The 11,136-nt window shown below is 39.2% G+C and overlaps 2 gene segments (V, D, J or C); one reads left to right on the forward strand and one right to left on the reverse strand.

The window, feature by feature from the left end:
• The first annotated feature begins 1,842 nt into the window (after positions 1–1,842).
• LOC113838492 lies at positions 1,843–2,551 on the forward strand. The segment is given in 2 exon segments: positions 1,843–1,891; positions 2,079–2,551. Coding segments are annotated over 2 exon segments (522 nt in total).
• A 7,528-nt stretch (positions 2,552–10,079) lies between these two features.
• On the reverse strand, positions 10,080–10,555 carry LOC113831854. The segment is given in 2 exon segments: positions 10,080–10,390; positions 10,501–10,555. Coding segments are annotated over 2 exon segments (366 nt in total).
• Positions 10,556–11,136: the final 581 nt, after the last annotated feature.

Below are 11,136 nucleotides of genomic sequence, written 5' to 3' on the forward strand. Positions count from 1 at the left end.
CCAGACACTCATAGACAAAAAAAATAAGAAAGAAGATGCTGGCATCATCTCTATTTCTCTCCCAGTATGCCATCATGTGTGTTGAAGCTAATGGGTCACTAATGGGTTTATCTTAAGTGCATTTTGAAATGGGTGGCAAAGAGCCCTCAGCTATGACAGGCTGCTTCTCCAACGTCATTCTGTCACACAGACTCAGAGAATCTGCAAATTCCCGCATGAGAGAAGCAGCATGGATGACTCTGGGCTCCTTGAGCAGGCAAATTTTCTTCATGGCTATCACTCTGTGTAAGAAACTCTTGTAATATCTTGAATAAAGTACTAAACTCCCACGTTCTCAGTTACCCCCATTGCTATTGTTTGTTTTGGTTTTATGAGACAGAGTTTCTCTGTGTAGCTTTGGAGCCTATCTTGGCACTTGCTCTGGAGACCAGGCTGGCCTGGAATTCACAGAGATCTGTCTGCCTCTGCCTCCAGAGTGATGGTATTAAGGGCATGTGCCACCAATGCTTAGCCTTTTTTTTTTTGGTATGACAAAAATTTTTGAGAGATTGACTCCAAGCATAGATTACCCTGGCCTAGATTATCTCATGTATCTCAGTCTGCCCTCAACCTCATGATGCTCCTGCTTCCGTGTCCCCAGAATTGGGATTACAAATGTGAATCTTGACTCATTGCCACTTTTATTTATTTAATTATTTATCTATTTATTTATCTGTTTCTTGTAGATTACACATAATACTGGGTTTATAATTCACTTCCTACATACACTTTCAGAGGCCACTAATCTGAAATCCAGGAATGTTCTGTATTTCTTTTTTATTGCTTTTGATTTTCATTCCTACTCAAACATGTTTTTCTTTTATATGGCAACAATCTCTGATATAGAGGCCCATTGGTCTCTGTAAAACTGTTACTTGATTTATGAGACTGTGCCCCCTCTGGAAATGTCTTTTCCTGTTCACTATGTCAGCAAGAACATCTTAACCAGTTTCAATATTGCTAATTTCTAGATTACTCAAGAACATGCATTTCTCTACTAGACACTTTTGGCAGTTTTGGTCTGTATCCATAACTTCTTGAAGAAATCTTTTTCTTTTCATTCCCCCAATTTAAGGCATTATTTCTGTTTTCTGAAGGTGTGAAGAGTATATATACTTGTTTGTTTCTGTTGTGTTTACCTTTGCTTTAATGTTAAAGTTCCTCAGCTCTCAGATTTAATTTATTTCCCCAATGATTACCACAGAGTGAATAAGGACTGCTCTTTGCACCTCTGTTCCATTTTTGGTCCAGAATCTGCATCGCAAATGTCTGAGGCACTATTCATTTTGCTTAGTATTAAGAGTGGCTTTGGAGATGGGAGATAATGAGAAAAATTAGCTTGAATTCTCTCATTTTGGGCTTTATTCTTTTCTAGCTTCCACCCTTCTTTTCTTTTGTTGCACATTTTGGTTTACTCTATGATATCTAATTTGTTGTTGTAACTTTTTTTAACATAATGTTTCAAAAGGACTGTCAATCAGCTATAGCTCCCCTAATGTTTCTGCAAAGGTCACCTGATTTAAATATTCTTGGATTTTAATCAAAGCTTATACTAGGGAAACTTGTAAACTTTTATTGGAGAGCTGAAAGCCAATATCTTCAATTATATATGTTGCTCTCTGTGATGGTATATTTGCCTGCTGATTGACACCAGCCACCCTCACACCTACTGCCCAGGCATCTGCTTTTGTATTTGCTGACTGATTTGCATGGGTCCCTCCAGCCTAGCCCAGATGCTTTGAGTTTATAAACCAGGCCTTGATAGTGAGAACTAAGCATCATCAGACAGGCCAGGGGAGCAAGATGGAGTCACACACCCAGGTCCTCATGTCTCTTCTGCTCTGGGTGTCTGGTGAGAAAAGTATTATATTTTCAGAGTCTCTTCTTTGTATATAAGAAATTCATATGTGTGCCAGGGTTTAATATTTTTATGTCATAGTACTTTGACAACATGGTGCTACAAGGACATTAAATGACTAATTTTATATGTCTTAAAATCTTTTTATTATATACATGATTATTGGTTTTTCTGATTGCAGGTGCCTGTGCAGATATCGTGATGACACAGACTCCATCCTTCCTGGCTGTGTCAGCAGGAGAAAGGGCCACCATTAGCTGCAAGTCCAGTCAGAGTCTTTTATCCAGTGCAAATCAGAAGAACTACTTGAACTGGTACCAGCAGAAAGCAGGGCAGTCTCCTAAACTGCTGATCTACTTAGCATCCACTCGGTACACTGGGGTCCCTGATCGCTTCACAGGCAGTGGATCTGGGACAGACTTCACTCTCACCATCAGCAACATCCAGGCTGAAGACATGGCAGATTACTACTGTATGCAGGATTATAGTGCTCCTCCCACAGTGCTTCAGCCTCCAACAAAAACCTCCTCTGAGAGTCTCACCAGCTGCTTGCACCACTCACAGCCCTGGACCTGCAACTTCCCTCTTCTGCCCAAGAGCCTGAAAACTCATGAAACTCCTCATGAAAACGTTTGCAGAGTCCAGCAAAAATAATGGGTTCAATGTCTCTTACATCTTCTGCTATGAAAAAAAATCCTTTATACAAAATGCAAAGGGGAACTCACTATTATCCTTCTATTCTTTCTGTAATACATTACCACAAATTGTTGTTTGAATATGAAGGATTTATATTTTTCCCTTTTTTATTTAAATTAGAAACAAGTTCTTTTACATGGCAATCCCAGGTTTCTCACCCCCGCCCCCAACTGACCCACGATACAATCCCCTTTCTGCTCCTTAGGGAGGGTGAGAGCTTCCATGGGGAATCTGCTAAGTCTGTCATATCATTTGGAGCAGGGCCTAGACCCTCCTCTTTGTGTCTAGGCTGAGAGAGTATCCCTCTATGTGGAGTGGACTCCCAATGTCCATTAATATATTAGGAATAAATACTGATACACTACTAGAAGCCCCATAGATTAACCAGAGTTCCAAGCTGACATCCTCATCAGGGTGTCTGGATCAGTCCTATGCTGCTTTCCCAGCTATCCATCCGGGGTCCATGAGCAACCTGTTGTTCAGTTCAGGTGTTTCTGTGTGTTTCTCCAGCCTACTCTTGACCCATTTGCTCATCACTCCTCCCTCTTTGCAACTGGATTCCAGGAGATCGCCTCAGTGCTTACCTGTGGGTGTCTGCTTCTGCTTCCATCAGCTACTGGATGTAAGGCTCTAGGCTTTAGGATGGCATTTAATGTAGTCATCAGTCTCATCATAGGGGAAGGGTATTTAAGGTAGCCTCTTCACTATTGCTTAGCTTGTTATTTGGGATCTTCCTGTAGATCTGGACATTTCCCTAGTGCTGGATTTCTTTTCAAACCTTTAATGGCTCCTTCTATTATGGTATCTCTTTTCTTGCTCTCCTTTTTTTTGAAGGGCATCTAGGATGTTTCCAGATTCTTGCTATTAAAAATAATGCTGCTATGAATTGTTTTTATTTTCATTTCCCTAATGGCTACAGATGTTGAACACTTTCCTTTGTGTCTTTCAGGCCTTTTAGATTCCTCAATTGAGAATTGCCTATTTAGTTCTGCACCCCATTTTTTAATTTGATTGTTTGGTGTTTTCAAGAATAGCTTCTTGAGTACTTTGTATATTTTGGAGACCAGCCTTCTGTCAGATGTGGGGTGGTGAATATCTTTTCCCAGTCTGTGGGCTGTCCTTTTGTCTTGCTGACTATGTCCTTTGTCCAACAGAAGCTTCTCAGTTTCAGACGGTTCCATTTATTAATTGTTGGTCTCAGTGTCCATGCTACTGATGTTATGTTCAGGAAGCAGTCTCCTGTACTGATTAACTCAAGTGTATTTCCCACTTTGTCTTCTAGTAGGTTCAGTGTGGCTGGGGTTTATGCTGAGGTCTTTGATCCATTTTGACTTAATTTTTGTGCAGGGACAAAGGCTTGGGTCTATCTGTAATCTTCTACATGTTTGCATCCAGTTATGCTAGCACCATTTGTTGAAGATATTCTCTTTGTTATAGCATATATATTTGGATTGTTTGTCAAAAATTAGGTGTTCATAGGTGTGTGGGCTTATATCAGGGTTTTCAACTCTATTCCATTGGTCTACCTGTCTATTTTGTGCCAATACCAAGCTGTTTTCAGGACTATAGCTCTGTAATAGAGGTTAAAGTTTGGGATGGTGATGGCTCCCGAAGTTCCTCTATTGTACAGGGTTGTTTTGACTATCCTGGGTCTCTTGTTTCTCCATATAAAGTTCAGAATTGTTCTTTCAAGGTCAGTGAATAATTTTGTTGGGATTGTGTTGGGGATTGCACTGAATCTGTAGATTGCTTTTAACAAGATTGTCATTTTTATTATGTTGACCCTGACTATCCAAGAGCATGGGAGATCTTCCCATTTTTGTGTATCTTCTTTAATTTCTCTCTTTAGAGACTCAAAATTCTTATGGTACAGGTGTGTCACTATTTTGGTTAGTGTTACTCCAATGTATTTTATGTTGTTTGTGGCAATTGTAAAGGGTGTTGCTTCTATGATTTCTTTCTTCACCAATGTGTTATCTGTATATATTAGGCCTATAGATTTTTTTGAGTTAATCTTGTATCCTGCCACTTTGCTGAAGTGTTTATCATCTGTAGGAGTTCACTGGTTGAGTTTTTTTATTCACGTATGTAGACTATCATACCATCTGCAAATAGTGAGAGTTTCATTCTTCCTTTTGATTTGTATTCCCTTGGTCTCCATTATTGCTCTAGAGAGAACATCAGGGACAATATTGAAGAGGTATGGAGTAAATGGACAGCCTTGTCTTGTTCCTGATTTTAGAGGAATTGCATTGATTTTCTCTTCATTTAATTTGATGATGGCTGTCGGCTTGCCTTATATTGCTTTTATTTTGTTGAGTTATTTTCCTGTTATCCCTGAATTTGCCAGGAACTTTATCATGAAGGGGTGTTGGATTTTGTCAAAGGCTTTTTCGGCATCTAGTGAGATGATCATGTGATTTTTTTCCCTCAGTATATTTATTTGGTGCATTACATTGATGAAGTTTCATGTGTTGAACCATCCTTGCATCCCTAGGATGAAGCCTAATTGATCAGGATGGATGATTTCTCCCATGTGTCCTTGGATTTGATTTGGAAATATTTTATTGAGAATTTTTGATTCAATATTCATGAGGGATATTGGTCTGTAGGTCTCTTTCTTAGTTTTGTCTTTTTGTGGCTTGGGTGTCAATGTTGGTAATGACCCTTCTGCTTCTATTGTGTGGAATACTTTGAGGAGAATTGGTGTTAGCTGTACTTAGAATTTCTAGTAGAATTCTGCACTATAGTCATTTGGCCCTGGGCTTTTTTTGGTTGGGAAACTTCGAATGACTGCTTCAATTTCATTAGAGTTTATTGGTCTATTTAAGTTGCTTATCTGTCCTTGAATTAATTTTGGGAAGTGAAATCTGTCCAGAAAATTGTTCATTTCCTTTAGATTTTCAAATTTTGAGGAATCTAGGTTTTCAAAGTATAACCTGATGATTCTCTGGATTTCCTCTCTGTCCTTTGCTATGTCCCCCTTTTCATTCCTGATTTTATTAATTTGCATGTTCTCTCTTTCTTGTTTGGTAAGTTTGGATAAAGGTTTGTCTCTCTTGTTGATTTTCTCGAAGAACCAACTTTTTGTTATATTGATTCTTTGTATTGTTCTCCTAGTTTCCATTTTATTGATTTCAGCCCTCAATTTGATTATTTCCTGGCATCTGCTCCTCCGGGTGTATTGGCTTCTTTGTTTTCTAAAGCTTTCAGTTGTGCTGTTAATTCTCTAGTGTTATTATTCTCCTGTTTCTTCAAGTGTGCATTTAGTGCTATGAACTTTCCTCCTAACACTGCTTTCAAAGTATCCCATAGGTTTGGATATGTTGTGTCTGCATTCTCATTGAATTTTAGGAAATGTATAATTTCTTTTTTTATTTCTTCCTAGACCCATGAATTGTGCAAATGGGTGTTACTTAATTTCCATGAGTTTATAGGTATTCTGTAGTTTGTATTGTTGTTGAATTCTAATTTTAAAACATGGTGATCAGATAAGACACAGGGGGTTATTTCAATTTTTTTGTACTTGTTGAGGTTTGCTATGTTGCCAAGTATGTGGTCGATTTTAGAGAAGGATCCATGTGGCACTGAGAAGAAGGTAAATTGTTTTATATTTGTGTGCAATGTTCTATAGATATCTTTTAAGTCCAATTGCACCATAACTTCTATTAGTTCTTTGGTTTGTTTGTTAAGTTTCTGTCTGGTGTTCCTGTTCAGTACTGAGAGTGGTTTGGTGATATCTCCCACTATAAGTGAGTGAGATTTTATGTGTGATTTGAATTTTGGTAATGTTTCTTTTACAAACATGGATGCCTTTGTATTTGGGGCATAAATGTTCAGAATTGAGACTTCATCCTGATGGATTTCTCCTGTGGTTAGTAGGAAATGACCTTCTTCATCTCCTTTGACTGATTTTAGTTTAAAGTCTAATTTATTGGATATTAGGATTGCTACACCCAATTGTTTCTTGGGTCCATTTGAGTAGAAGATCTTTCCCCAAAATTTGATTTATAGGTACCATCTGTCTTTGAGGTTGAGGTGAGTTTCTTGCATGCAGCAGAAGGATGGATTCTGTCTTCTTATCCATTCTGCTAATTTGTGTCTTTTTATAGGGAGTTGAGACCATTAATGTTGATGGATTTAATGACCATTGATTATTGTTCATTCCTGCTTGTTTTTGATTTGGTGATGGTTGCAAGATTATGTGTGGGATTCTGTCCCTTTTTCCTTTTGGCTGTTGGTAAGTTGGGATTATCTATTGCCTATATTTTTCGGGTTGTAGTTAACTTCCCTGGGTTGCACTTTTCCTTCCAGTACTTTCTGTCAGGCTATATTGGTGGATATGTATTGTTTGAATCTGCTTTTGTCATGTAATATCTTGTTTACTCCATCTATAATGATTGAAAGCTTTGCTGGGTATAGTAGTCTGGACGGGTATCCATGGTCTCTTAGTGTAGGTAGAATATCTATCCAAGACCCTCTGGCTTTCAGAGTTTCCAAGGAAAATTCAGGTGTGATTCTGATAGTTTTGCCTTTACAGGTTACTTGAACTTTTTCCTTTGCTGCTCTTAATATTTTCTCTTTGTTGTATATGTTTGATGTTTTCATTATTATGTGGCAAGGTGACCTTTTTTTGGTTCAGTCTATTTGGTGTTCTGTAGGCTTCTTGTATTTTCATTGGTATGTCTTTCTTTAGGTTGGGAAAGTTTTCTTCTATGATTTTGTTGAATATGATTTCTGCACCTTTGAGTTGTATTCACCTTCTTCTATACCTATTATTCTTAGGTTTGATCTTTTGATGGTATCCCATATTTCCTGGATATTTTGTGTTAGGCATTTGTTGGACTTAAGATTTTCTTTGGTTGATGAATCTATTTCTGCTAGTGTGTCTTCACTCTTGAGATTCTTCTATCTCTTTTATTCTGTTGGTTATGCTTACATCTGTGGTTCCTAGTCATTTACCCAGCTTTTCTCTTTCCAGAATTCCCTCAGATTGTACTTTCCTTATTGTCTCTATTTCAGTTTTTAGGTCTTGAATTGTTTCCTTGAGAGATTTATTGATATCTTGTATTTTTTTTTTTAGTTTTTTCTTCCATTTCTTTAAGGGAATTTCTCATGTCCTCTTTGAGGTCCTCTATCATTTTCATTAAGATGCTTTTAATGTCTTTCTCTTCTGGTTCATCTGCATCATGATGTTCAGGTCTTACTGGTGTATGATTCCTAGACTCCGGTGATGTCATATTGCGCTTTCTGTTGTTGGAGTTACTTTTACTTTGTCCTCTTCTCATCCTTTCTTCTGGTGGGTATAGCAAGAGTTTCTTGTTCTCCTGGTGGGTGTGGGACCAAGGTTCTCTTCTGGTAGATGCAAACAGGTCCAATACTGTGATATCGTTCCTCTTCTTATCGATGGAAGTGTCACTGTTACCAGCTGTCGTCAGTGTTCCGGTGTGCCGGGCCCACAGGGCAGGCATTGGAGGCAGAGCTGTTACCGGGCCTTGGTGTGTCAGATCCCGCTGCCAAACTCCATCTGGCACGCAGGTCACTTGTGTCAAATGACTCTGAGAAGCACTAATGAACAGGAACTGGAAACAGCTCCTGGCCTACCTGGACTGGAGGATAGAGACCAGGCTGCCTCTGGGTGATCTGTGTTCAGACCCGCCGCCAATCTTGGTCAGGCACACAGGTGGCTTGTGTCAGATGACTCTCTAACCTTTATTTCTTAAACTATTTCTCAAGATACAGTTTCGTTGTGTAATCATGGTTGTTTTGGAACTTTCTCCGAAGACCATGCTGGTTTTGAACTCACAAAGATATGTCTGCCTCTGCCTCCTGAGTGCTGGGATTATCTTAAACTATATCTAATGGAGATTTTAGAATCAGCCATACAAAAGTAATTAGTTATAAAGAAATCTATTGTTTCAAGAAAGTCTATATCTCTAATAGGAGATTCCTTAGTTCTCATTCAGACATCTATGTTAAGGTAGAGACTTTAGGTGTCTTGTCTTCAGATAAGTCCAGGAAGCCTAGGGATGGGATCTTAATGTTCTTTGGTCCCCACAGTAGTTTTCTGGTGGTGCTCCAGTCCTCATTTCTGGCAGCATCTTTCTGTACAAATTTAGATATGTATATTGACTCATTCTACTCTTAGTCTCATACTGTAGAGCAGGGCCAATTGTTGTAGGACCAAAACAAGACAAAGAATATCTGAGAAATGGGCTTCCACAAACTTGGTGATAAGGGGAGAAGACAATAGGTAATATTAAGAGCAGACTATGATGGGGAAGCCAACACACAAGTGACAAGGGCAAGAGGAAGCTCACTGATTCCAGACTGACATCTGGAGAACCTGCATAAAACTGCAGTTGGCCCTCTAAATGTGGGTGACAATTGGGGAGCTTGGGCACTTATGTGGCTACTATCATTGGAACGGGTGTTTATCCCAAGTACATGAACTGGATTTTGGAGCCCATTTCCTGTGGTGGGATACCTTGTTCAGCCTAGATACAGAGGGGAAGGCCTTGGTTCTGCCTAAATGGATGTGAGAGATTTTTATGATTCCCCATTGGAGGCCTTACTCTCTCTGAAGAATGGATGGAGTTAGGTTGGGAAGGAAGTGGGGGGAACTGGTAGTTGGGAGTGAGTGGGACCTGCGATTGATATGTAAAATAAATATAAAAAGCAACAAATTCAGATTCCTCATTAAATCAAAATCTAAAAAGGAGGAATGTCATGACATACATGGAAATTTAAAGAAAACATATTCTTTTTCTTATTATACAAATGCATCGATGTTTAAAATCTTACAGAAGGCAGAGCACTAAGTTACTTTATCTTTCCAATAAAATGACAGTTATATAACTGGTGCTGGTGAATTCTGGTCTATGTATCTTTTCTCAGAGAAATGCTCATTTATGAGCCCTCACATAAGATCTGAGAGTCAGAAAAGCACAGTAAGATATCCAGCAACAACTTTAGACAGACACAAGGACATATGTAAGAGCTATAGTATGTATCACCATCATGCTACTGAAGACAGATGGGAGCCCAGATACTCCAAACTTGTGCTACAAGGCCAAGTATCAGGGGCACATGTTTACCCAGTCCACAATTTCTTTGGTAAATGAACTTCTTTACAAATGGACACAACTCTATGTAAGCAAGTTAATGGATACAGAATAGATCCCAAATCCTAGCTTCTTGTATTTATGCTGTCTTATGCTTTGTTTCATGATCTCAAATGAATATACAACTCAGACCACTAAGTATTTTAACTTATGTATTTACGGATATTGGGATTGTAATTGTTTTTGTGCTGCTGATGCTGAAAATACTAAAAGTTGGGAACTCATGAGATTTGCTTTGCTAACCCTCCACCTCCAGTGACCTTCAATGCCACACAGTGCTTGACAATGACTCTCAGCTGATGCAGACACAAGGAGGAGCAGGTGAGGCAAACCAGCCTCACAATTCTTCTTCTCTGGATGGTTTATGACATGACATGTATCACTGTGGGAGAAGTATCATAACCTTGCTGACAGATATATGTGCCAACATCTTCAGCCTCCAGGCTGCTGATTTCAAGAGAAAACCCACTGCCACTGAACCTCGATGGGACTCCATGTTCCAAGATGTTTGCATCACAGATCAGGAGCTTAGGAACTTGCTCTGGTTTCTGCTGGTACCAAGATAATGCATTAGAAATGTCCTTACTAGCCTTGCAAATGAGGGTGGCTCTGTCTCCCAAAGATCCAGACAGGGAGGATGGAGTTTGTGTCATTTTGATGTCACATCTGCCACCTGCAATTAAAATCACAAAAGTAAGCATGTAGTAAGATAAATTGCCTGATAAATTCAGTCAGGACTAATCATATTGGTCTAAACAAATGACCATTGATGTGCTTCCTTACCTGGGTACCAGAGCAACAGGAATAGCAAGATCTGAGTGGGGAACCCCATGATCATGCTGTGGCCTTGTCACACTGGCACAGATTGTGACAGTCTTATGAAGAAGTCCTCAGAGCAGTGAGCTGTGCTCTGAGCACATGCAAATCCCCAGGGGGTATGCACAGCTGCAGGCCTGCTTCAGCTCAGTAATTCAGCAAGAGATCAGGGTTCCCAGTCAGGCATAAGCATATTTTGATAGAAAGAATGTGTGTTTCTCTGGGGGAAAAAGGACTAAACGAATCCCGAGTCATGAGAGTTGCATGTTATTTTGAATATTCCTTATTTCATCACATTATTTTATTCTACAGTTATATCTAGGAAATGATCATTCACTATGACACAATCTTAGATGTGCAAAAAGATTCATGGACACATTTATTTTGTTGATACCTCTCATTATCTTGGATGGCTGATTTTATTTCTTTTAAAAGGAAAGTGGAAGAGTGGTTCAGCAGGAGCTCAGAGTATTCTCTTAGGAGATAGGATGAGTTTCCGTGCATAAAAGTTCTCTGGGTGGGAGTTTCTCTGATCCTGGTTCAGGTAGGTATCAATGCAGTGTTGTTAGAAACTGATGATGGTCACTGAAGGAGTATTGGAGT

Source organism: Cricetulus griseus, chromosome 8, assembly GCF_003668045.3.
Source record: "Cricetulus griseus strain 17A/GY chromosome 8, alternate assembly CriGri-PICRH-1.0, whole genome shotgun sequence".
NCBI classification, from domain to species: domain Eukaryota; kingdom Metazoa; phylum Chordata; class Mammalia; order Rodentia; family Cricetidae; genus Cricetulus; species Cricetulus griseus.